Here is a 27,476-nt window from a genome sequence, read left to right as displayed (position 1 = left end):
CTATTTGTATGGTTTTGCTTCTACCCATTGAGAACCACTGAGATGAATAATGTCTTTTTTTTAAAAAAAGATTTATTTATTTATTTGAAAGTCTGAGTTACACAGAGAGAAGGAGAGGCAGAGAGAGAGAGAGGTCTTCCATCTGCTGGTTCACTCCCCAGTTGGCCGCAACGGCTGGAGCCGCGCCAATCTGAAGCCAGGAGCCAGGAGCTTCCTCTAGTTCTTCCTATGTGGGTGCAGGGGCCCAAGGACTTGGGCCATCTTCTATTGCTTTCCCAGGCCATAGCAGACAGCTGGATCAGAAGTGGAGCAACCTGGACATGAACCGGCACCCATATGGGATGCCGGCATCGCAGGCGGGGCTTCACCTGTCACGCCACAGTGCTAGCCCCATAATGTATCTTAAATAAAGCAATGTAAGTTCCATCTGAGCCACATGACACATTGAAAGTTGTATCGTTGTAGACACAAGTAATGTTTTATCAAAAATGTTCTTTTTGGCTGGCGCCATGGCTCACTTGGTTAATCCTCCGCCTGTGGTGCCGGCATCCCACATGGGCGCCGGGTTCTAGTCTTGGTTGCTCCTCTTCCAGTCCAGCTCTCTGCTGTGGCCTGGGAAGGCAGTAGAGGATGGCCCAGGTGCTTGGGCCCTGCACCCACATGGGAGACCAGGAGGAAGCACCTGGCTCCTGGCTTCAGATTGGTGCGGTGCTGGCCATGGCAGCCATTTAGGGGGTGAACCAATGGACGGAAGACCTTTCTCTCTCTCTCTCTCTCTCTCTCTCTCTCTCTCTAAGTCTCTACCTGTCAAATAAAAACAAATGTTCTTTAAAGTGTAAAATGTTTTCTTACACAAAGTGATGTAATTGGGGATAAGAGAGAAAATATAGCAAGTGAATGAACTTTCTCCAAGTATTGTTTCATTTAACATTAATCCTTAGGTCATTGTCTTATTTTATTGGCGCAAAAAGCCCCCAAAGTTAATTGAATTCCTGAAATAGTCCATGAATGTGTGTTTCTCAGATTGACACGAAGCTCTGTCTACTCAGTCCGTTACTGTGAGCACAAACAAGTGAGTCGCGAAGGCTGTGTCTTCATGTTTGCTTGTATTACGTTTTTCTTGTGCTTGACCTAACGTATCTCAGTGTAGACAGTTTTATTTCATCTCTCTTTTTTTTTTAAATTGCTTTAGTTACACTGGACAATAATTGTTGTCCTTCTTGGTTTTATGGTATGATGTTCCTGTTTTCATTTCCAGAGGTAAAATCCTATTTCCTAGGGCACAGTCGCTCTGCATGAAAAGCCCTCTACGTTTATTGAAAACGGTCAGTCTAGAATAAATCAAGTAGCGTTCAAACACTGTTGCTGGCACACTCCCGTCTAATTTGTTCCGTGGTCACAGGTACAGCTCTCTCTCCAGTGTTAGTACAAACTGCTCTTGGACGAGAGCTATTTCATTTTCTTTATGAAGGCTGCTCGACCAAAGGCCTTCTTTCAGAAAAGTGCATTATTTCAGGCCTCCTGTTTCTCACAGATAAATTTATATTGCCCAACTCTCTAGGTAAAGAGAATTAGGAAAGTGCAGAAAAACATATAGGAGTGTGAAGATCACTCATTAGCCTCCAAGAATAATAAGAAGGTTAGAGAAGTTAAGCAGGCAAAGACTTACTGAGGAATAATGTAAGAGAAGAGAGGGGTTGAAACCTACTGGCCAGGCCAGTGTGTGTGTGGCTCATGGAAGGTCCTATGAGCTATATGGAGGCTGTTCAGGGTGAGTAGGCCAGGTGTGTCCACTGCCTGTCCCTCCTCAGAGTTAGGCTAACCTTGACACCATTCTTCTTGCCATTTATGTGTTTACTCTTCACTATTAAACACAGTGACTTCATTCTTGAAAAATAATCTTATATAAATTTCACCATGATTAACAAACATTTAACGAGTATTAAAATTTATACCAGGGGCCAGCACTGTGGCAGAGTGGGTTAAGCCATGGTCTACAGTGCTGGCTTCCCATAATGGTACTGGTTCAAGTCCCAGCTGCTCCACTTGTGAGCCATCTCCTTTCTAATGGCCTGGGAAGCAGCGGAAGAGGGACCAAGTGCTTGGGACCCTGCCCCCACATGGGAGGCCTGGAAGAAGCTCCTGGCTCCTGCTTCTGGTTTCATCCTAGCTCAGCCCTGGTCATTGTGGCCATCTTGGGAGTGAAGCAGCAAATGGAAGGTTGCCCAGTCTCTGCCTCTCCTTCTTTCATTCTTCAACTCTGTTTTCAAGTAAAGAAATAAATCTTTTTAAAAAATGTTTATACAAATGATTAATAATTATTTTTTCCTAGAAAAAATAATGTTTTAATACTTGTTTCTTTAAATTCTACAAATGGGTAGTCAATGGAAATTTAAAGCTATAAAAGCATATGAGATACCTCAAAAAGTTTGTGTAAACATGGAATTAAAAATAATTTTATTCTAACACAATAAAAAAATTGAAATGTACAGAAATCTTCAAAAAGTTCATGGAAAATATATATTGTAAAATTGTGCACAAATTAAAATTTTTGAAAAATTATTTATCTTTGAAAAACAGAATTACAGAGAAGAAGAGGAAGAGGGAGAGAGAATATCTTCCAGCCACTGTTGACTCCCCAGGTGGCCTCGGTGTCCAGGGCTGGGCCAGGCTGAAGCCAGGAGCCCGGAACTCCATCCCAGTGTCCTGCGTGGATGCAGGGCCCAGCACTTGGGAAACCTGCTGCTTTTCCAGTGCATCAGCGGGAGCTGCATTGGAAGTGGGGTAGCGGGAACTCAAGCCGACTCTCATGTCGGATGGGGGCATCACAGCCAGCAGCTTAATCTGCAGAGCCACGATGCCCCTCCACTAAATTTTTTGTCACCAGAAATACCCTTATCTTTTCATTCCATTTTCCATGAATTCTTCAGTTATCCCTGTGTGAATGATATTGTTAATCAAAATGGTTATGGATAAAATGTTTCCTTTCTCAAATATACCTAGAAACCTAAAGAAACTTTTTCTGTAAAAATGTAAAACATTATTGTATTCTATCTTCCTAAGTGCATGTTATGCGTTTTCTTGCAGAAAACATGGGTGTGACTAGTTAATTAATATGTTTCCTTTCAAAACAGTTGCAATATCAGAGTCATTGTTTTATTTGGAGTATTTATAATTATCTACTTGCAATTATTGTTACTAGGAGCATTTAAATTATATAACTTAGGGTACAAAAAGTTAAGTAAATTAGTGATCTTTAAAGATGCTTATGAAAAATCACCTGAAGAGAGATTGTTTATTAGCACCATGAAACTGGCGTTACTTCATTTTGCAAAGGCGAAGCTAGCTAGGGATTTGGAAGCCTTAGAAGATCAGGTGGTAGCAGCAGACTGAGTGGCCTCGTCTGGTTCCACATCATAGCGGGAATGCTTCCAGCTTTCCCCGCTGAGTAAGGTGCTGGCTGGGGGTTTGTCATAAACCGCCTTGATTGTGTTGAAGAATGTTCCTTCTGTACCCAATTTGCTTCAGGTTTTCATCATGAACGACGTTGTATTTTATCAAATGCATTCTCTGCATCTATTGGGATAATCTTGTGGTGTCTGTTCTTCAGTTTGTTAATGTATCACATTTATTGATTTGCAAATGCCTAGCAGGCATAAATTCCACTTTGTCTAAGTGACTGATCGTTCTGACGTGTTGTTGGATTCAGTTAGCTCGTATTTTGTTGCGGATTTTTGCATGTCTGTTCTGCGATATTGGTCTATAGTTCTGTTTCTCTGGTTTTGGAATTAAGGTGATGCTGGCTTCATAGAAAGAGTTTGGAAGGATCCCCTCCCTTTCAATGTTTGAACAGCTTGAGAAGAATTGGAGTTAGTTCTTCCCTAGAGGTCTGCTAGAACTCAGCAGTGGAGCCATCCAGCCTTGGACTTCTTTGTTGGGAGGGTCATTATTATTGATTCAATCTCTGTCTTGCTTGTGGGTCTTCTAAGTGATGCTGAGATGGCTGAGCAGCCTTGTGAGAAGATAATGGGCCTCATGTGTAGCAGCTTCTGTCGCTGCCACTCACAGTGGATCACAGACTTGATACCAACTGTGTACTTTCTTGGGTAAATCTGAAAGAGAGCATTATTTTGGTATATATTCACTGTGGAATACTACTCAGCCTTAAAAACGAATGAAGTCCTGTTTATTGCAACAAAATGGATGCAACTGGAAGCCATTATACTTTGTGAGATCAGACAGTCCAGAAAAGAGAAAATATCATATTTTTCCCTGATCTGTGATAACTAATAAAGTACCAAAAATGTACTGTATGCAAGTGAAATTGGCGTTTTGAGATGTGATGATTCTTTACAGCCCTTGTTTCTGCTGTTGAGGAAGTGTTTTTTCCTTCTAACTCTTTGTAGGACTCTTTACTTAGTGTAGGGTTAATCTGATGAGTATAAAGTAAACTGAAAGTGGATCATAGTAAAAATTAAGAGAGGGAATAGGAGAGGAAGGAGGAGGAATGGTAGGATCATGGTCTGGAATGAGGGTAGTGTTCCTAAATCCATATATGTGAAATACATGAAGTTCGTATGCCTTAAATAAAATTTTAAAAACAAGAAAAAAGAAAAAAATAAGAAAGCAAACATTATTGAATGGGTGTTAGGAGAAGAATGATTAGATATGACATAAGAAGCACAAAATGTTAAAAGGAAGAAAAAAGTTTCCTTGAAACACACTATTATGAAAATGAAAAGACAGAGGAAGAAAATGTTTACCAAATACCTATCTAATAAAGAATGTGCATATAGAATATACAATTTAATAATCGGACTACAAAGACCCTAGTAAAAATGTTTAAATATTTGAACTCCAGGGATGGTGCTGTGGTGTAGCGGGTAAAGCTGCCACCTGTGGTGCCGGCATCCTTTATGGACGTTGGTTCAAGTCCCTGGCTGTTTCACTTCTGATCCAGCAGAAAGCAGTAGAAGATGGCCAAGTACTTGGGCCCCTGAATCCACGTGTGAGGCCTGGAAGAAGCTTCTGGCTTCCGGCTTCAGATTGATCCAGCTCTGACCATTGCAGCCATTTGGGGAGTGAACCAACGGATGGAAGACCTCTCTCTCTCTCTCCCCCTCTCCCTCTCCCTCTCCCTCTCCCTCTCCCTCTCCCTCTCCCTCTCCCTCCCTTCCTCCCTCCCTCCCTCTCTCCCTCCCTCCCTCCCTCCCTCTCCCTCTCCCCCCTGCCTCTACCTCTGTAACTACACCTTTCAGATAAATAAATAAATCTTAAAAAGATTTGAATTCACAGTTTACCAGAGAAGAGCTAGTTTGTGTGCAGTCACAAAAGATCCCAGAGTCAAAGCTGACAGCTTCTCACTCCTGGTCTAAACTATGTCACACAGCTATAGTCATACAAATAGCACGGTTCTGGCATAAAATGAGACCCATGGAACAGAAGACAGCGCCCAGAAGTAAACCAATGGCTGGTCACCTAAGCTGTGACAAGGGCACCGTCAGTGCACAGTGGATGAAAGAAAGTCTCTTCAATAAGTGATGCTGGGAAAACCAGGTGTCCACGTGCAAAAGAATGAGTTTTGATCCTTGTCTTGCACCGAATACAAGGAAACCATAAGACTACCAGAACAGAACGTGGTCTTGGTACAGATTTTCCTGCATTGATTCCAAAGGACAAAACAAACAAATGAGGCTACATGAAACTAAAACAATTCCTACAGCAAAGTAAACAGTCTACAGAATTTAAAAAAGCATCCTTAGAATAGGAGGCAATGTTTTCAAGTCATACACGAGCACATGATAAGGGGTAATGTCTGAAATACTAACAAAATTCCAAACAGAATGGAATTAACAGCATCAGTTTATTTTGGAATCTGTGCATGGTTTTTTTCAGTTTTAGCTTTCCATGAAACTTTTGAAGACTTCATATATGAGGAACTCATGCAGCTCAAAAGCAAAACAGGAAGCAGCCTAACTTTTTCAAAGGACCTGAATAGACATTTTCCCAAAGAATATGCACAAGTAGCCAGCAGCTGTATGAAAAAGTGCTCAACATCACCAATTACCAGGGAAATACACAGCACTGCCGCGGTGAGATACCACTTCACTCCTGTTAAGAGTAGCTGTTAGCGGCCGGCGCCGCGGCTCACTAGGCTAATCCTCCACCTTGTGGCGCCGGCTACCCGGGTTCTAGTCCTGGTCGGGGCGCCGATTCTGTCCCGGTTGCCCCTCTTCCAGGCCAGCTCTCTGCTGTGGCCAGGGAGTACAGTGGAGGATGGCCCAAGTGCTTGGGCCCTGCACCCCATGGGAGACCAGGATAAGTACCTGGCTCCTGGCTTTGGATCAGCACGGTGCACCGGCCGCAGCACGCTGGCCGCGGCGGCCATTGGAGGGTGAACAAACGGCAAAGGAAGACCTTTCTCTCTGTCTCTCTCTCTCTCACTGTCCACTCTGCCTGTCAAAAAAAAAAAAGAGTGGCTGTTATCAAAAAGACAAAAAAGACAAAAGAACAAATATTGATGAGGATCTAGAGAAAAGAGAACACATACCCAGGGTTGGTAGGAATGTAAATTTACACAGCCAGTATGGAAAGCAGTGTAGCAGTTCCTCAAAAAAAATGAAACCGAATTATCATATGATCAAGCGATTCCTCTCAAAGAGTATGTAACATGGAGATGACATCAAAGCCTGGAAGAAACATCTGTACCTGTGTTCATTTCACAGTTATTCACCATCTCCCAGGAATGAAAACACTCCACCTGCCCATCAGCAGATAGATGGGTGAAGGAACTGTGCATCCATACAATGGGATAGTATTGAGCTGCTAAAAAAGACGTCCCGTCATTTGCTGTAACCTGGATGAACCTGGAAGACTTTATGACAAGTGACATAAGGCAGACACAGAGGGCAGATGAAAGTGGAACTCACAGAAGCAGGGAGCAGAAAGGTGTCTGCTGGGACTGGGAGGGTGGTGTTCCCAGAATTAAACGTTTCCAGTTTTCAGTTACAAGATGAGCCACTTCTGGGGTGGTCATGAGTTTGTTAATTAAATGAATGTGATTGTGGCAATCATAGGACTGTAAGCAAATCGTCATCAGGTTTATAGCTTGAACATACTCAATGTTTGTTCAATTAGATTTCTTAAACTAAAAGATTCAAATTGAAACCACAGTGTGATGTCATCAGCATACCTAATACCAATTGTCTACAAAGGGCACGAAGGGGGTGACAAAAATTTTCATGTGATGCTGGTTATTTTGATACAAAAGTATACATGGCACATTTCTCAAAATCCATCGTTAACTACCTACCTGGGGTATTATGACTGTCTATAAATGAGACTTCCATATAATATGACTGAAGTTTGTATTCCTTAAATAAAAGGTTTCCTTGGGGGGGAAATACAATAAAAAATAAATTAGACTTCAATAAATCTGAAGTTTATAAAACAGAAGACTGCATTAAGCTCTGGTTAGCATCCCAGCAACCTCTGCAGGCTACATGAAATAATAGTGCCTACATACGTTATAGCTTACTTAATATGTGCATGCTTTCCTGCTTGCATAGTCATATTTATGGAGACACCTTTTAAAATCTTATTATAATAAAGTGTTATAGCACAAATCCAACATTTTTATATTGTGGTTGTTTTTTATGAGCATGATAAAATATTGGCTTTCTTTTGACAATGAGGCTTATAGAACAAACAACGAAGTAGCTTTCATTCTATGCCTGGTTAGAGCTATATAGAATTTCTTCTGCTTTTAATACTTCAATCCTTAAATATGTAATTTCTCTCTAATTCCTATAGTATTACTTTATTATAAGCTCAAAATACTGTACATGATTCTACACTTTAAATTGCAAACGAATAACTGAATTAATTATAAATCATGCCTTTCTTTATTTGCTTGACACCCATTTCTGCATTTAAATATCTTGCTTAGCTCAGTCATACATTTCAACCTTAGCTTTTAATTTGCTTATTGATTTTTTTATCTATTGTTGTTAGATACACAGTCATAAATATTTTTTTTCCAGAATTGAAATGAATATCTTTTTCTTTTAAAGGTAAAGTTGAAGTGTGGAATTAATAGAAAACTTTACATATTTCTCATTGATATTTTCCTTAGCGCTGATAGGAATTACTTCTTATCTGAATAGAACAAATGTCTGTGGTCTAGCCATCCTGTGGTCGTGATGTTTGATTGATACAGCGCTGTGAGGAGGAGACTAATTGGAGCATTGATTATTTCCTGTAGCAGACCCCTGGTGCTACCAATCGCCAAGCAAGACAGCTTGTTGGAAAAAGACACCATGTTCAAAGATGCAAGCAAAAGTCTGTGTGTGCAGCGATCTCAGGACAGCACGCCCGAACACGCGGCGCTGAGTGACTCCACCAAGCCCGAGCAGGTGAGCACACCCTTGCGGCATGTCGGCTACTGTTCTTGCACATGAAGTCACGTTTAAAGCCGACACACTCATGCATGTCCACTGGTTCCCATTCCAAGAAAGAGTCGTAATTGTATAAGTTAGTATTTAAATAGCTTGGACAGTGTAACCATCTTTAATGAATATAATTGCTGTTGCGTTTTTATAATGATTTAAAATTTAGAGTCTATTTATAGTCCAGGAATATAAGTTCAGGCAGTGTGTTACTTCCTGAATATTTCCAGTTGAGTCCTTTTTCTCTATTTTGATGATAATACAGTTTCTGTTGTTTTGTTCCCTCAACTACCCAAGTGTTTTGCACGAAAAGCAGCAGGGCGATCCAGTTACCAAGAGTCACTAATCCTACAGGTGACTGTGCTGAAGTTACATCACGTATGTGTGCACGTGTGCACACGTGTGGGAACCTCAGTGCCCAAGTTCCGGAAGATCACTTTGGAGATGGGAGGGTAATGGACTTGGGATTCCAGAAATTAACATATTTTATCATTACCACAGAAACAAATGACTTTGGTGTTTTGCATTTTCAAAAAGGAAGAGTAATTTGCATCCTTAAAAATACCTTCTTTTAATGTACCTAGTTTTTAATGTTTCATTTTAGCCAGATTTTCTACAGACTTGTTTTTAAAATTAAATTTTAACTTCATTAATTTCTGTTATTTAATTAGAACAGAGAGCAAGACACGAAATACTTTCATATTTTCTTGGGTGGATAGTAGACCCTCTGCATCTACATCCTCAGATTCCAGCAAGCACAGATTGGAAACATTTGGAGAAAACACTGTGTCCGTGTTGAGAATTCCCAGACTTTGCTCCTTGTCATTATTTCGTAAACCACGTGGCCTTGCAGCTGTTCATGTAGCGTGTGCATGACATCACCTGGAGATGACTGACCTTGTATGGAGGGGTGCACAGGCCACACTTTACCTGATGGACTTGAGTACCTGAATATTTTGGCATCCGTGCGTGGGGAGGTGGAGGGAGGGAGGGAGATGGGGAGGTCTAACCTCTGCGGTGCAGAGTTTGACTGTGTTCGGCTGCTCAGGCTGCTGTAACAAAGTGGCACAGCCTGGACAGCTTGGGAAGTGCACGTCTGAGGTGCTGGCTGAGGTCATCTCTGGGGGGGGCTCCTTCCTGCTGGGACAGCGCCTGTGGTGAGAGAGAGAGGAGCTCTGGGATCTCTTCCTGAAATCACGCTGCACATGGCAGCAGGGTTCCCTTCTGAGGGGCTGTGATGGCGTGGATGCACAGTGGAGGCTCCCGGGACTGGGTGCTAAGTCTTGGGTGTGCAGTAAGCAGGGGACGGCTGCAATGGAGTCCCGGTGTGGTACAGACAGGCACATGGACGGGAAGCAGGTGGGCTCCCTGTGTCTCTGCCTCCTCTGTGTTCTGCCCTCCTCCGCCCTCATCAGACACCAAACGCATGGGGCCCCCCATCTGGACTTGGAGCTGAGATGAGCCTTCCTGCTTCCTAAGCAGTTCCTTTGAGGCATTTTGGTCCTACTGATGTATAACTAATGCAAAGGCTGTATCTCCAAATACAGTCACATTGGAGTCGGGCTCAAAGGATGGATTTTATAAGATCATTCAGTCCATAGCCACAGACAAAAGTTAAGTGAAATTTGAGGCAAGTTTGTGTGCATAAGCTCTGATGTGACTTTCAGCATAGAGTAACGTTTTAGGGATTTCCTGAAATTAATGTCCTTTACTGTAGGAAAACTAAACCAGCCAGTGTCTGCCCTCATCCCTTTCTACCTCATAAAGTTTAACATTTATACTCATAAAAATTAGTAATTTAAAATCCCATTTTTGTTTATAGTACAGATGTATATGAACCAAAATAAATTAGTTTGGGGCTTGCATTGTGGCCCAGTGGTTTAAGCCACTGCTTGTAACGCCAGCATCCCATGTCAGAGCACCAGTTTGAGTCTTGGCTGTTCTTCTGATCCAGTTCCCTGCTCTTGTACCTGGAAAGGCAGCCAGTGCTGGCCCTAGTACTTCAGACTCTGCAGCATACTGGGAGACCTGGATGAAGATCCAGCCAACGCCTGGTCCAACCCTGGCTGTTGTGGCGATTTGAGAAGTGATCAGTGGATGGAAGATCTTTTTCTTTGTCTCTTTCTCTCTTTAATGTTTTACTTTTCAAGTAAATCTCTTATTTTAAATTTATTTTCTATTTATTAATTTGATTTTTAAAAATTATTTATTTGAATGGCAGAGTTACAGTGAGAAAGGAAAAGAGAGAGGGAGAGGGCGAGGGAGAGTTCTTCCATCTAAGAGTTCATTCCTCAAATGGCTGCAACGGCTAGGGCTGCTCCAGGCTGAAGCTGAGAGCTTCATCCAGGTCCCCCACGTGTCTGAGCCATCTTCTGCTGCGTTTCCAAGACTATTCGCAAGGAGCTGGGTTGGAAGCGGAGCAGCCAGGACATGAAGTAGTGCCCAAATGGGACAAAAGCAGCTGTATCCATGTTCCATTTGCTTGTTACTCAAGTGTGACTGACAGCTGCTTGGGTTCTGTGCCCCAGTGTCATCGAAGTTCACCCACTGCTCATATCACCCTGTCACATGTCCCTGGCCCTGAGGTGCTAGAAGATTCTCTCCAGGGAGGAGCAGTACAATTCCTGACTGGATGGTGCATTCACATTTCATGGAAGGGTTTAGGAAAGACTTTAAAGCAACAGGGGGTGAGAGCAGTCATTCAGCTCAGCAGTTAGACACCTTCAGCCCATATTCGAATGCCTGGGTTTGATGCCTACCTCCAACTCCCGACTCCAGCTTCCTGCTAGTGCAGACCCTGGGAGGCAGTGGAGATGGCTCAAGTAACTGGGTCCCTGCCACGCCCATGGGAGACCTGGATCAAGTTTTGACTCCTGGCTTTGGCCAAGTCCAAGCATTTGGGGAGTGAATCAGCAGATGGGAGCTCTTCCTAAAAGGAAACCTGTAGAAGTGAAACTGACACTATGAGAAGCAATGACTTGAATAGCCCTTGTCTTGACTGTTGAGGATCAGTGTATTTCATTTCATTTCATTTCATTTCATTTATTTATTTATTCTTTTTTCTCTACTTAATACCATTTGTTGAACTCCTTACTTAACATATAATTAATCATAGATGTACTAAGTCAATTGAAAATAGATCCCAGTTAAAAATAAGAGTGGGTATGAGAGAGGAAGGAGCTGTGGCTAAAAAGGTGCCATGGGATTCCAAATCCCATTTAGCTGGATGGCACTAATCCCATCTTATGTGATAAAGTGATCATATTAAGTATGGAATTGATCATATACATAGGACCATAAGTCAAAAGGATCACATAAATAAGACCAAATGCCTGGTAATAATAATAGATAGAATTACAAAGGAGAGAAAGTTCCAACATGAGAAGCAGTCCATACAGCAGACTCATAGAACGACAAACACCCTAAACAGCACTCTGACCTCAGAACCAGCCCCTAAGGCATTCAGATCTGGCTGAAAATCCCATGAGAGCATTTCAGGCATGGAAAGCCAAGACCCTGTGGCAAAACAGTTCTGCATGAAAGAACTCTGAGTGAGACCCCAGGGGAAAGAACAGGCCATCAAAGAAGGATGTACTTTTCTCTGAAGGCAGGAGAGAACTTCCACTTTGCATATGGCCCTGTCTAAAAACCGACAGTTTGTGGACTTAAAAGGCTTCCATAGCCTTGTCAGCTCATGTCAATAGCCTCAGTGCTCACTGACCATGCTAATGGCACACTCTTGGCTACATGGCAGGCCCAGTGCCAGGCCCTGGGGTACATTCAGCTCTCACAGCCATCTTGGTGAGGGATAAAATGAATCATACTTTGTAAGACAATTAGAATGGCTTTATAGTGTTCAGGTAGAAAAACATTCAAGACTTCACAGGGGGTGTTAACACTGATCACACATGGCAGTGTTTTGAAAAAAACAGTTGTCTTAGCTTTAAATGAACTTGAATTTTTTGGCATTCAAAATGGAAGATCGCAAATCTGTGCTAAGTTTTTTTTTTTAATGTATTTATTTGTTTGAAAGGCAGAATGTGTGTGTGTGTGTGTGTGTGAGAGAGAGAGAGAGAGAGAGAGAGAGAGAGAGAGAGATTGTGGGGAGCAACTGAGACTAGACTAAGTTACTGGAATTAAGACTTATTCTATGCATCTGCTCTCCCACAATATGGCGCTGAGAGGGAGCAAACAACCTCTATGCAGCTGCCTCATCAGTTTGACTGATAAGCTGCAGGAGCTGATCCTGCTCCTGATTGGAGGAGAGCAGCATGCTCGGCGTGTGGGTAGCAGAGTTGGGATTGGTGGAAGAGGACTATAAAGGAGGAGAGAGACAACATGCACCAGGAACATCTGAGGGAACACCTGAGGAACATCTGAGCACCCCTGAGAGAGCCGGCTGGCGGTGTGCTGCTCCTCCACGGAAGCAGGGAAAGCGGAGGTGGAGGGGCTGGCAGCTAACCCGGGACGGCATCGTTCCTCTGTGAGTGAGGGAACGGCAGCTAACCCGGGAAGGGCTGAGCAGACAAAAGAACAGTGCAGGGTCTGGTGTCATTCCTCCGTGAATGGGGGAGCGACAGAGATTTTCCATCTTCCAGTTTATTCCTCAATTGACTGCAACAACCAGAGCTGCTCCAGGCCAAAGCCAAGAGCCCAGAACTCCCCTTGCATCTTCCAGATGTGTGGCAGGGGCTCAAGCAATTGGGCCACCTTCTGTTGCTTGTCCAGGTGCATTAGTGGGATGAGAAGCAAAGTGGCTGAGACTTGAATCGATACTGATGTGGACGGGCTGCCAGTATGGCAAGCACTAACTTAGCCCACTGCACCACGATGCTGGAGCCCGTGTCCAGCATTCTTACCTACCGCTGAGCACAGAACTAAAGGCTGCCCAGGTCAGGAAGACCAGTGGTCACTGCCTTCAAGAGCTGGCCCCAGGCAGTGGTCATCTCTTCCCAGGCTCTTTGTGCCTTTGAAAGTCTTCCATGTGTTGGCCAGCACCGCAGCTCACTAGGCTAATCCTCCGCCTGTGGCGCCAGCACCCCGGGTTCTAGTCCCGGTCGGGGCACCAAATTCTGTCCTGGTTGCTCCTCTTCCAGGCCAGCTCTCTGCTGTGGCCCGGGAAGGCAGTGGAGGATGGCCCAAGTGCTTGGGCCCTGCACCCCATGGGAGACCAGGAGAAGCACCTGGCTCCTGGCTCCTGGCTTCGGGCCGTGCCGGCCATATTGGCCATTTGGGGGGTGAACCAACGGAAAGAAGACCTCTCTCTCTCTCTCTCTCTCTCTCTCTCTCTCTCTCTCTTTCTCTCTCTCTCCCTTTCTAACTCTGCCTGTCAAAAAAAAAGTCTTCCATGTGAAACCAAGTGTGATGATAAAAAGTTGATATCATACATGCTGGTGTTGACACCCAAGAAAATAGGAGAGCTGGGGCCTTAGGGCTTCTTTTGTAAAATCCATTTATATAAGGAAGTATATAAGCAGGTAAAGCCACTGCCTGCAGTGCTGGCATCCCATATGGGCACTGGCTTGAGTCCAGGCTGCTCCACTTCTGATCCAGCTCTCTGCTGTGGCCTGGGAAAGCAGTAGAAGATGGTCCAAGTCCTTGGGCCCCTTCACCCATGTGGGAGACTCGGAAGAAGCTCCTGGCTCCTGGCTTCAGATTGGCGCATCTCTGGCCATTGTGACCATCTGGGGAGTGAACCAGCAGATGGAAGACCTCTCTCTCTCCACCCCGCCTTTGCCTCTGCCTCTCTGTAATTCTGCTTTTCAAATGAAACAAATAAGTCTGGGGGAAAAAAGAAGCAGAGAAGAAACTCTGGTCTACTGATTCAGTCCCCAAATGCCCACAGTGGCCCAATGACAGTGGCCAAAACTCAGCCCAGGCCTCCTATCTGTGGGCACGGTTTTATCTTCAGTGAGACAGCCCACTGCCAGGGGCTCAGCAGGGGATCCATAACCTTCTAACGTTCAGGGAGCCTCGTGCAGAGTTTGTGTCTCTGGTGTTCATACGTTAGGTCAACCGTGTTGGAGCCAATGGACTGACTTTATGATCTCATGGGAAAGATTTCACTGTGTGAAATGGTTACTAATTGGAGCTGGTGCTGTGCATGGCATGTTAAAATGCTGCTTGCAAGCCTGCATCCCATATGGCTGCTGGTTTGCATCCCAGCTGCTCCACTTCCCATCCAGCTCCCTGCCAATGGCCTGGGAAAACAGCAGAAGATGGCACAAGGTCTAGGACCCCTGCATTCACGTGGGAGACCTGGAAGAGGCTCTTGGCTGCTGGCTTTGGCCTGGCCCAGCCCTGGGCATTGTGGACATTTGGAGAGTGCACAAGCAGATGGAAGATCTCTCTCTCTCTCTCTCACTCACTCAAATAAAATAAATAAATTGTAAGAAATTTTCACTAATACCAGAAAACTAGTCCTAAGTTTAGGGGGTTTTTAAATGTATTTTTTCTGCATAAACATTTAATTTATAAACAATAACATTTAAGTTCAAATAGTTAGCAATGCTTCATACAAATAATAATGTGATATATGATAAAAACGTAGACACAAAATGCACACACACACATGAATACAAGCCATGGAGACTCGCTGTATTAAAGACTGATTATTAGCATCAGTGAACCCACGAAGGCTTGGCTGGAATCATGTTCTCTCCTTCCTCTGTGCTGATTGACGTAGGGAACCCAGCACTGCTATTTCAAATGTCTACTTTTCAGAGCATCTCTTGCATACATAAAACTAAACATTGCTATTTCTAATTTGGAAATGACAGATTTTCATTAATTAAAGAATACAGAACCATCTTTTTTTATTTGAAAGACTGCCCAGTTTTAAACCCTGTCACTTTTTATTTATTTATTTTTGCAGAATAAAAATCACAAACCAAGATTTGGACTCTAGCTTTAAAATCTCACTCATTCCACATGACTGGGATACCAAATTCCATGCACACTGCTTCCTTGGACTGCTAACAATAGTCACATGAAAAGTCTTGCTTTTGCTTTGAGAAAAAGACAGGAGCTGTTCAGCTGTCTGTGTTCCCAGCATGGGAAGCAGTCCATACAGCAGACTCATAGAGTGACAGTCACTTTAAGAGGCACTCTGACCTCAGAATCAGCCCTTAAGGCATTCTGGGCTGGCTGAAAGGCCCAGCAGAGCATTCAGGCATGGAAAGCCAAGACACTGTGGCAAAAAATGTCCTACGTGAAGGATCTCTGTGTGTGAGACCCCAGTGGAAAGAAGCAGACATTAAAGAAGGAGGTACTTTTCTCTGAAGGGAGGGGAGAACTTCCACTTTGCTTATGGCCTTGTCAAGTTAGGGGATCAAAAAGACTTCCACAGCCTAGGCAGCTCATGTCAAGAGTCTTGGGTGATCACTGATATCATACGTAAGAGTGTTAATTGTTAAATCAACAGCAAGAATCAATGTGAACTAACTTCCCACGTGGGACCTCTGTCCCCAAAGAGTCGTATCATGAGAGTTAATAGTAAAACTTGTTCTCAAATGTATTAAGTGGAGGGTATTCTTATGTCTCATAAATTATAGTTATGTCTAAGAGCTCCCAAAAGATGTGTCATTCTTGGGTTCTTCTTTAAAGCTAACTAAGTTTCTAAAAGGAAAGAAGGGGAGGAAGAAAAGGAAGAGGAAGGGAAAAAAAAGTGAGATAACTTTCTAGATGCAATAACTTTGAACGGGCCTTGTCCTCACTGTAGGGGAACAGGGTTGTTTTTTTTTTTTTCTTTTCTTTTTCTTTCTCAGACTAAGTGTTGAAGTCTTTACCTAGAGTAGAGTTAATCCCCTGCATATAAAGCTAAATGAAGATAGATCTTGGTGAAGGACAGGACAGGGAACAGGAGAGGGAAGAGGATGAGGGGTGGGAGGGTGGGTACAGTGGGAAGAATGACTAGGTTCCTGATGTTGTATTTATGAGGGGCATGAAAATAAATAAGAAAAAATAAGAGGACTCAGTACAACATAGACCTGTAGAACTTACAAGCAGAGAACCTGAAGAGTCACGTGTTGAATTGATCTTGGCAGACGTAATGACTTTGATTTGCACAAGACATTGTGTGGGTTGTGTATGCATGCACACTTGTGGGCCTAGAACACAACTTCTCATCTGAGTATATTGTTCAGTGCCTTTGATTTTGTTCTCCTTTTTTATTGAACCATTGCATCTTTTAATAACAGTTTCTAACTCATGTGATCTTGAACTTCCTACAGGCAGTGGAAAACGGAGCCTCCAGTTGTGAGGACCGTGGATAGGAAAGCAATTACAAGTGATCACACTTGTGTTTTCTCAGGTCAAGCTCATGCCTCCTGCTCCGAACGACGACCTGGCAACGCTCAGTGAGCTGACGGATGGGAGCCTGCTCTATGAGATTCAGAAGCGCTTTGGGAACGATCAGATCTACGTGAGTGCCTTGTTGCCTTTTGCACGGCTTTTGTCTTGCCAGTATTTTCACCTCCCTTCCAGGTTGCAAACATTGCAAGGAAAGGGTCCCTGGGGGCTCCTGGTCCTGTGAGCGCTGAGACTCCAGGTCTCGTCTCAGCAAGGTTCCCGATTTTGGGTTTGAGAGCGAGAGCTAATCGCATGCGAGGACTCGCTGCTGTTAAGCGTCCCTGTTGGGGGGTTTGCTGTGGAAGACCTGACTGGAACCCGCAGGATCTGCCCCTCACTTGTGCAAATGCTGCCTCCCTCATCAGCTTCACTGTAGCCTGTTCCGTGTGGAACAGGAAGCTAAAGCAGACACAGGTGGATGTGGCCGTGCCTGTGTATTTGTGCGGAGGAACTATTGTTGCTCTAAATGATCAGGAAACATCTTTGTAAGGTGAATAATTTATGCACAGATCTCTGATAATAAGCTGCAAAAATATCAGATGACAAACAGCATGAAGAATTAATTTACTGTGGCTCAATCCAATACTGTTAATTTAGACAATCTGTTATCTCAATATCAAGCTCCCTCTCTCTCTCGTTGATTTTGTTAGATTCTACACACAGCACAGAGCAATTCAATCAGAATGTCTATTGGGAAATCTGATTATGCACATAACTTGCTATCTCTTTTTGATAACATCATTTTTTCTTGTCTATTGAGAAATTGATTAAGTAATTTTCATGTAAATGTGAAGTCTTGAGATTTCCTTAAGAGTAATAAATTGTCAGAGGTTGATTAGCCTTATGAAAATGCAATACAGCATCTTAATGCTTGGATAAATGGCCTGTCACCATAAATACACTTAAAATTAAATACTTCTATCAAAATTAGTGAATTTGAGTCTTTGGCATGAAATGCTGAAAGCAGAGTACCTGGGGGCTCTGTTGCCACCCGGCAAGTCTTGAGAAGTGTGCGTTGTTTTATCCCGTTTTCTCGTCTGGTCCCAGCGTCATGTTGGCGCTTGTTCTGCCCTTTCTGAGTCCTGGAAGACCACAGTACTGGAGGACGGCTGGAATTGTTTTGCACTTCTTCATCCCATTCATGCCTTCCCCCGGCTTTCTCTCCTGAGCATGCATTCGGTCCACTTCTCTGCCCCTCCTGTCCGGCACCCTCACCCCAGCCACCGTCGTCTCCAGCAGAATCCTGACTTCCTGGAGGAGGTAGCCTTCCTTCAATCCAATCTCACCGTGAACAGCTAGTGTTTACAAAGCACAAGTGTGTCTTCAAACCTCCCACGCTAAGTCTCCCCTGAGCCGTTCCTCTCCGGAGGAATCCGGAATCCTTGCTGTGGAGGCCAGAATCTTGATGATGAGATTCCCAGGGCCGGGCCCCTGGCCGCAGGCACCGGGGACTCCTGAACACTTGATCTCAACCGTGTGACTGGCACCCTGCTCTCTGCTTAGGGGGCTTTCCCGAGACTGGTCGTCCCCCCAAGTTCTGGCTCTACCTCCAGGAAGTACAGAGTACAAACCCCCTGCCGAGTTTTCTCATCTGCATGTCAACCTCCCTGGGGTGTCCCGGCTGGTCATGGAGCCATTCTCTGGTGTTCTTATCCCGACTTTTGATTCTGTATGTCATCAAGTCATGGTTGACAACAGGCTCCCTCACAGCTGAGCCTTAACTGCCCGCCATTCTTATCGGGAGGCCTGGCAGGTGCTCTCTGATCGTAAATGACAAGTCTAGCAGGGTCCCGACTGTCTCCATGGGTACCTTTTCTCCACCCACTGCCTCTCGGTGTCTAGATCATCAGAATTTAGTATCTTCTGCTTGCTAATGTTGACCTAAAATATCACCTGCCACTGTGCGAGTTGTGGTTTTCCTCACTCCCATCCCTGAAGGAACTAAGGAACTAAACCCTCTAGGACTGATGTGGTTGCGGGAATGTCCTATGTTATGGTGGCCAACACACAGAAGAGAATGTAAACCTTATGGATTGAAGAGTAAGGGCTTCTCAGGGGTCATCTGACTGGTGGACACAGAACTGTTTACAGCCAGTCTGTGAGGAGATTAAGAAGAGTTTTAAGAAACGCTTAAAGCAAGTTGATATTTAACTTCTGTCTGTTAGAACGAGTAAGAATCAGAGGTTGCAGTTTGTCTTTGTCCTTTTGCAGGCTCATTTTCTAGTAATTCATGTATAATGTGTTTTGTGAAAGTTTTAGTCCACGATTCATTGAAGCTAAAAGCAGGTGTTCCTTTCCCACCAACAGAGAAGCACTGGGTTAGTGGGTATCTCAAATCCTAATGCTCAAGTGTGGTCACTTGAGCTCCTCCGACCTCCTCCTCCCAGCCAGTCCCATGTGGGTCTTCTCAGGCCCACATTTGGAAAGAGCACTGGTGCTGCTATGTCTCCCCTGTGCGACTCAGGTTTCCCTATGGAGCTCATCTGCCCTACCTTCAGGATAAATGCCAGATACCACGTCCACCACTGCCTCCAGGCTCAGGCCTTCCTGTAGTGGCTGCATTGTGCACTGGCCTTCAAAGGAAGCAATGGCTTCTCTTGCCCGGCCTCCCAACCATCTGCAGGCAGGAGCCTCCATGGCTCCGTTAGAATAGTCATCGTGTCGGTCAGCGCTCTGCTGCTAGGACATCCAGCTTGCTCAGGGCCAGGACTGGAAGAAAGGTCCCCAGGACTGGACCTGGGCCTCCTGCCCATTGCCTTTCCCATGCCAAGTGCTTCAGTGTCCCTTAACTCCTGCAACAGCCCTGCTGGTCACTTTGGTGTCCCAGGAGCATGGCCAGGACTTCTGTGCATCCGCTGCCCATAGCTTGGCTGCTGAGTGCCCAGTACTCCCTGTCTCCTTCAGGTGTTTGTGCCAGAGTCCTGGCTCATGGAAACTGCACGTTGGCCTTTGAAAACTGACGTGATCTCAAATGTTCTTGTCCCCTTGGCTCATGCGTCTTCCCCAGAGATGTATCGCCCTATAGAATCCTGCATGTTTCCTTCCGTGGGTTCACTATCGTCTGCCCCTCCTGACATGCACACACACAAGCACTTATGCATGCCAGCGTGCACACAGAGCCCTGATGACACCAGGCAAAATGCAAGCTCTATGAGGGCAAAAGTTGCTGTTTTCACTTCTGTGTCCATAACACAGAATATGTGCCCCAGAAATACGGAGCAGCTCGCCCTCTTAGCCAAATACTCTTTTTAGCACAAGAGAAGTCAACATGCTACTGTCTGTGTCAAATGCTGGGGGCTGGGTTGAGTGATAACCTCCATGGTGGCCAACATAAATCATTTCAGCTGCATAGTTTGAGCAGCGTTTCCACCTCACGCTTGCTGCCATCTGACTTGTTATCTAAGGTGATGTTTCCAAACAAACTGTCCGTTGCTGTTTTACTAAGCGAATAGCATTCCGATTGGACCTCAAATGGGGGAGTTCTCACAGGTCTGGAGCAGAAGGCAGCTCCGACATCTCCAGACAGAAAACATGCTGTAGGGAGTGGGGCACCTGCTTGCAGGGGAACGCACAGAACAGAGCCCTGCGTCCCCTGGGAAATGCGTGCAGCAGCACCAGCGAGAGCAGAGAAGGCAATGCGATTCCTTCATGGACCACAGGGAAGCTGTGGGGGCAGCGTCCCCTGGGTGCACACTTGAGATTAGTGAAGCAGAAGCTACAAAATAACCACGGGTGTCTGCGCAGCTTCCGCTCAGCAGGAATGTTCTAGAGCCCACCTGGTGGCACTGAGCGAGCCCAGGTAAGGAGAGCAGAGCCCGAGAGCTTATAGCACCCCGCCTGGCTCACGTCAACCCTGTTAGTGACCACCCAGGGCGCCATGTGGATGGAGCTGGTCCCTTTGTCACGAGCGCTTCAAGAAGACAAAAGCTGTCAAGTTAGTGTCTGAGGTTGAGCTTTCCCTCACTTCACCGTGTGGATGGAGAGGCGTCTGCCCTGTATCACTGCCCCACATCTGGGACGGGATAAGCTCTGCTGTGCCACATCCGCCATATTGTCACCTACGACTCCACTCACTGGAAAGAACTTCCAAACCCTGAATACACATACGCTTTTGGGGCAACGTAATGTATTAGAATGAAGAGGTGAAGGAACCATCCAGGTGTGTTCACAGTTGGACATTTTTCCTCTGTGTCGTACATTTATATTGTTTTGTTTCATTAAAACGGCCTCTTCAGTTTTGAAGACTTACACGCGAGCGCTTCAAAATGTTCCTGCAAAAAGAGAATTGAAAGCGAAGTTTATTTGATGCAAAATCTTTTAAGTTCAAATGTATGTGAGGTCTAAAAAAATAGTCCGCACATTATGAAAAAAATCATATCATGGATTTTTGACATTTTTTGCACAAAAGTGAGATTATATTTTCCATGAAATTCTTGGAGTCCACTTGTACAATAAAATATTTATTTCCCTTCTCCCATGATCAGGGAGTGTGCCCTGTGTGCCACACATCCTTTCAATTTAGTGAAAATGATCTGTGTTCAGTTAGAATGAGGGACATTCAGCTGTTGTCAGTAACACTGTCACACATTAGTCGATGAAATCGAAGCTTGTCCTGTGATTTACTTAGGAAAAATGCAAACTTCCCCACCATCCCTGTGAACTTGTGTTTTTCTCCGTCTAGCTCTTTTATCTGAATGCATTTGATGGCAAACTTTAGTCTCATGGACATTTAGAATGACTAATTCTGATTGAACTCTTTTCCAGGCTTTAAATTTTTCTATTAAAGGTGTTTGTCTTTAAACAGCTATGTATTTAGTATTTTAATCTAGTTTATAATCTTTGTCTTTTAATTAGAATATTATTATCTTAACCTGTGATGCAGTTACTGATGTATTTGCATCTAAATCTATTATTTTGTTATTTTTATTTTTTTATCTATATATCTCATTATATCTCATTATTTGTTCATTTAAAATATTTATTTTATTTTTATGCCTAGATAACTTCCATTATGTGGGTTTTTATTATTATATGGTAACATAATATGCTTAGCTCAAATCACTTCTTCCTGTATATTTTGTTTTATAGTCTCAGTTGGACAAACTGCCATATGTTTAATTGGTATTAAAATGTAACTTAAAAATTTATTTTATCTACTTGAAAGGCAGAGTGACAGAGAGAGGGGGAGAGAAAGAAAAAGAGATCTTCCGTCCTCTGGTTTACTTCGCAAATGGCCACAATGACTGGTGCTGCACCAGGGCAGACCAGGAGCCTGGAACGCCATCCAGGTCTCCACATGAGTGCAGGAGCACAAGCACTTGGGCCATCTTCCACTGCTTCCTAAGCCCACTAGCAGGGAGCTGGATTGGAAGTGCAGCAGCCAGGACTCAAATTGTGCTGCTTTGGGATGCTGGTGCTGCAGTCACCCCCTGCGTCACAATGCTGGTCCTAATCTTTTATTCAGTCTTGCATTCAGGAAATCCCTTTAAGATAAATTTTAGAATCAAACCATTACCAGGGCCAGTGCTGTGGCTCAGTAGGTTAATCCTCTGCCTGTGTTGTTAGCATCCCATATGAGCACCAGTTCTAGTCCCAGCTGCTCCTCTTCCAATCCAGCTCTCTGCTGTGGCGGGAGAGCAGTGGAGGATGGCCCAGATGCTTGGCCCTGCACCTGTGTGGGAGATACGGAAGACGCTCCTGGATCCTGGCTTCAGATCGGCACAGCTCCAGCCGTTGTGGCCAATTGTGGAGTGAACCAGCAGATGGTAGATTTCTGTCTCTCCTTCTCACCGTCTGTAACTCTCTCTTAAATAAATAAATAAAATCTTAAAGAATCAAACCATTTCCTGTTATATGTTTATTGGAACAAAGCCTATTTGCTTTAATCCATTTGTATTTGACTTATCTTTTCATTACAAACTTTTGAAACAATTTTCAAAATTTTAAAGTGTGATTTTTTTACTTCTGTTTTTAACAATTTTTAAAATGTAAGTTTTTAGTTTTTAAAAGTACTGTTCATAAGATTCATGAATTATTTACTTCTTTATCAACAGACTTTCATTGGGGACGTCCTGTTGCTTGTCAACCCATTCAAGGAGCTTCCCATTTATTCTAACCTGGTGAGTACAAAGTCACAGTAGCATTTACCCACACAGAATACAGACTATCCCTCAGGAAGCAGAGGGATTTGTATCTGACGACTCATTACAAAGGCAAAGCAAAATAGTGAGCTCAGGGGCTGGCATTGTGGTGTTGCGGGTAAAGCTGCTGCCTGCACTGCCAGCATCCTACATGGGTGCCGGTTCAAGTCCCAGCTGCTCCTCTTCCCATCCAGCTCCCTGCTAATGGCCTAGGAAAGCAGATGAAGCTCCTGGCTTAAGCCTGGCGCAGCCTTGGCCATTGCATCCACCTGGGGAGTAAACCAGCAGATGGAAGATCTGTCTCTCTGACTTCCAAATGCAAAATATTAATAATAATAAATAAGTGAGCTCAAATTTTTCAGAAAATTTTAATATTCTAAATGGAATAGTTGCATGACAGTGACTTGGATTTCTTAGGCAGCTTTGCAAATCAGAGTATTTTATCAAAAGTTTCCTTTATACTAACTATAATTTTTCTGTAATTGTCACGAGGCAGGATTCTAAAATTCTGTAACATATAACAGTGTTTCCCATACTGTTGTGAGTGGTTCAGTTGATATGGAGCCCCCATTTGAACACAATTTCTTTCAGAAGCAGTGTGGGTAAAGCAGGGTGACACCTCACCTGACCCTTTTACCGGATAACCTCCCATTTCTAGTTGTGACACCCTCAAAATCAAAGGAAGTACTGCTTGTGGAAAATTACTCCAGCCGACAGCACAGGGTGAGCCAACACTCGTGGGAGCACTCCGCGTTGTGGGGAAGCCCAGGGCTGCTCCAGGCGATGCAGGATCTCTAACGTCACCCAGCAGGAGACGGGGTGGGCACCCGGGCTCCTGAAACACAGCTGTGCTCACGGAGGCTTGGGGGGTGTGGATGGAGAGGAGAGGAGAGGAGAGACACAGAGACAGAGATTGATGACTTGATGACTAAGTCCTCGCACGAATAGCTCCTGGGAACCAGAGAATGCCCCTCCTTCCTATACTCTCACCATCCAGTGTCTGTACCACGTGACTTTAAAACTGTATTGAGATTTGCCCACTGCGCTCATCCTGCCCAGTCCTACCCCAGCGCTGCCCTAGCCTCAGCCTCTGGCAGCCAAGCAGAGCAAGGCAAGGGGCTCCCCCACAGCCGCTCCTGCAGTTAAAACCTGGGAATGAAGTTCGTCTGCCATGCGGCTCTTACAGGTTTTGAGGGAGAACTCATTGCCATGCCCATCACTTTGCTGCTGAGTCAAGACTAATATTTGCATAAAATGTTTATTCAGGCATAATATAAACATTGTACAGAGTACAAATAGTAAGTGTCCCATTCAACTAATTTATACAGAGTGATAGCACATCACGCAGGTAAAGAAATAGGACATCAGCAGCTCTCAGATGTCTTTCCCAGGCCACCTCAATAGAGACACCCTGATCCCACAGGGCCAGGTCACAGGTCACCAGGTCACAGGGCTGCTGTCACCCTGTGTGCGGACAGAATTTGTAACAGTAGAACCTTAAAGAAGAGCTTTCTCTGGATCTGGCTTCTTTCTCCCACTATTTTGGGGGGAGATTCATCCGTGATTTTGCATGGAGCTATCTAGTCAGTGCACAGGGATTCTTGTATCACTGTTTAAAAGTCCCTTCTGTGGATAAACGGCAGGTTAGTTATCATGGGAGGCTGTTGGCTTCTGTGAGTGTTTTTACCCATCTCTTGGCTATCCAAGGTGGAATTTCCAAGTGGAATTTCCAACAGCTTTCTAAGTGAGTGTCCTGCTGTGCGCTCCCACAATAGAATACAGAAACTCCAGGTGTTTGCCTCTTTTGCCTACAATTAATTCATTGTGTTTGTCCATTTATCATTCTACTGGGTATATATCAAGAGTGACAGAGAGGAGAGAGATACAGGGAGAGATCTTCCATCAGCTGGTTCACGCCCCAGATGGCTACAATGAATGGCTGGGGTTGGACCAGGATGAAACCAGGAGCCCAGCACTTCATGAGTGTCCCACACAAGTGGCAGGGGCCCAGGTACTTGGGCCATCTTCCACTGCTTTCCCAGCTGTATGAGCAGAGAGATAGGTCAGAAGCAGAGTGGCTGGGACTTGAACCATGCTCCGATGCAGGATGCTGGCATTGCAAGCCATAGGTTTACCCATTGTGCCGCAGCAGCAGCCACAAGCATGTAGTTTTTCCTTGCTCTTGTCTGCAAGGTGCATCCCTCCCAGGCATCAGGTGATAGGTTGCAGGATGTCCATCTGTCTTTCCATCATGGCTGAGCCCTGCATCCCTGTCCCCCCAGGGCTAAAGTCACTTAGCTTTCCCGATACCCTCCTTTGCTTTCTCTGAGGCCGCCGAGTTTTACACAGAAACGTGACAATGCAGGCCGAAGAACGAACCCGAGAAGACCCTTCTTGGCTCTGCATACATTGATATTCTTCAAGTTCTTGGCTTCTGACTTCCAGGTTGCTTTTGTGGTTTCCCAAGGCATAGTTAGATGGTTAAGTTGCACTTTACCTGGTATTTGCCGTTATTCATGGTGAGAGAAAGAGACTGACTGCAGCTTCATGATAGCCACAGGGTAAAGTAGACCGTATCTACTTTTTAAAATATTTATTTTATTTGGAAGGCAGAGTGACAGAGAACGAGAAAGAAAGAGAGAGAGCTTGTATCCACCGATTTACTCTCCAAATACACCCAACAGCCAGAGCCAGGAAGTCCGTCCGGGTCTCCCAGGCGGGTGACAGGGACCTCAGTACTTGAGCCGTGGTCTGCTGCCTCTCAGGAAAATAGCAGGAAACTGAATCAGAGATGGGAGAGCTGGGACTCGAACCAGGCTCTGCAGGGAGGCCTGCTGACGTCACAGTGGTGGCTTGACCTGCATCACACACCCTCCCCGGCCCCGTATACCCTACCTGTTTTTATCACTAATGTCAGAAGATCATTCTCCTTCAACGCATATGCTTGTTTGAGATTCTGTGTCCATTATTACTTAATTCCGTCTTGAGGATTACATGGAGAGACACAGAACAGTTGCTATTCAAAGTTAACTATTAGAGGCAGGCATTGTGGTACAGCCGACTAAGACACTGTTGGGATGTCTGCGATCCCATGCCAAAGTGCCTGAGATCTTGTCCAACTCTGGCTCCTGGCTCCTGGCTTCTGCCTGGCTGTTGTGGGCATTTGGAGAGTGAACCAGCTGATGGAAGATCTCTCTCTCTCTCTCTCTCTCTCTCTGACTCTCAAATAAATAAAATTAAATATACATTTGAAAAGATAAGTTTGTGGGGAGCAACCGGACTAGACTGAGTTACTGGAATTAAGACTTATTCTATGCATCTGCTCTCCCACAATATGGCGCTGGGAGAGAAGTAAACAGCTTCCGCACAGCTGCCTCCAGTTCAACTAATAAACTGTAGGACTTGCTATTGATTGGAGGAGAGCAGCGTACTCGGCGTGTGGGCAGCCGAGTTAGGATTGGCGGAGGAGGACTATAAAGGAGGAGAGAGACGGCATGCACCAGGAACATCTATGGGGAACATCTAAGGGAACCCGTGCAGCCCCCGAGAAAGCCGGCCGGCGGTGTGCCGCTCCCCTGCGGAAGTGGGGAATGTGGCTAGGGGGAACCGCCCTTCCACGGAGGTGGAAGGGATAGTAGCCAACCCGGGAAGAACCAGCAGCAAACCCGGGGAGGGCCGAGCAGACGAAAGAACAGCGCAGGGTCCTGTGTCGTTCCCCCACGAAGAGGGGGAGCGACATAATGGTGCCGTGACTCGGATATGAAGCCTAGGCAGGACTTAGTGTCGTTCCCCCATGAAGACGGGGAGCGACATAATGGTGCCGTGACTCGGATATGAAGCCTAGGCAGGGCTTAGTGTCGTTCCTCCACGAAGAGGGGGAGCGACAAAGTTAACCATTACTATGTGACCCCTGGCTTATATTTTGTTGTCCATAGAGTTAGCAAGAATCTTACAGTGAAAGAAAAGTTAGCTTTGAATACTTAGATGACAAATACGCATACACGGGTGGTGGAAACCCCATCACTTGAGCCATCACTGCTGCCTGCCAGCGTCTGCATTATCAGGAGTCTGTAGGCAGAAGCTGGAGCCTGGAATTCAGTGCAGGAACCGTGATGTGGGATGCAGGCCTCCTGACCAGCACCCTGATGGCTGGGCTAAGCAACCACCCCGTATTTCCTTATCCATGTAAGGATAAGATATAATAGCTTGGGATTTTTCTGGAGTAGTTGTAATATGATTAATGTTACATGTAATTCATGTAATTATAAATATATAATTTATATAATTCATATATATTTATCACTTAAATAAACTGAATCATAAGTTCAAATACATGAGTATTAAATATGCATTAAGCATATATGTTTACATTTTAACTATTTAACATGAATTGAATTTTAATAAACTGTCCACAAACCTGTTCACATTTATCACTCATTACATTAATCTACATTAATTTCCTACACCCTCTCTCAGCGAGTGTAGGAAAACAGATAGAAAATTAGGTCAAATGAACACTAATGGAAAGCTAACTGTGAAA

The 27,476-nt window shown here is 44.7% G+C and overlaps 1 protein-coding gene across 7 annotated transcripts in view; it reads left to right on the top strand.

Annotated features, from left to right (window-relative positions):
- MYO16 (myosin XVI) overlaps positions 1 to 27,476 on the top strand; it is a 697,134-nt gene that overhangs the window by 354,923 nt on the left and 314,735 nt on the right. For 6 of the 7 annotated variants that reach the window (XM_070048580.1, XM_051849982.2, XM_051849978.2 and 3 more), the window contains 3 exons: positions 8,264 to 8,414; positions 16,759 to 16,869; positions 22,850 to 22,915. In XM_070048580.1, coding sequence (XP_069904681.1) covers positions 8,264 to 8,414; positions 16,759 to 16,869; positions 22,850 to 22,915 — 328 coding nt within the window. The remainder of the gene's footprint in view (positions 1 to 8,263; positions 8,415 to 16,758; positions 16,870 to 22,849; positions 22,916 to 27,476) is intronic. The other variant, XM_051849976.2, reaches the window with a different exon arrangement.

The sequence above is a fragment of the Oryctolagus cuniculus genome, chromosome 9, assembly GCF_964237555.1.
Source record: "Oryctolagus cuniculus chromosome 9, mOryCun1.1, whole genome shotgun sequence".
Classification (NCBI taxonomy): Eukaryota; Metazoa; Chordata; class Mammalia; order Lagomorpha; family Leporidae; genus Oryctolagus; species Oryctolagus cuniculus.
This window is presented reverse-complemented; position numbering and strand designations above follow the sequence as displayed.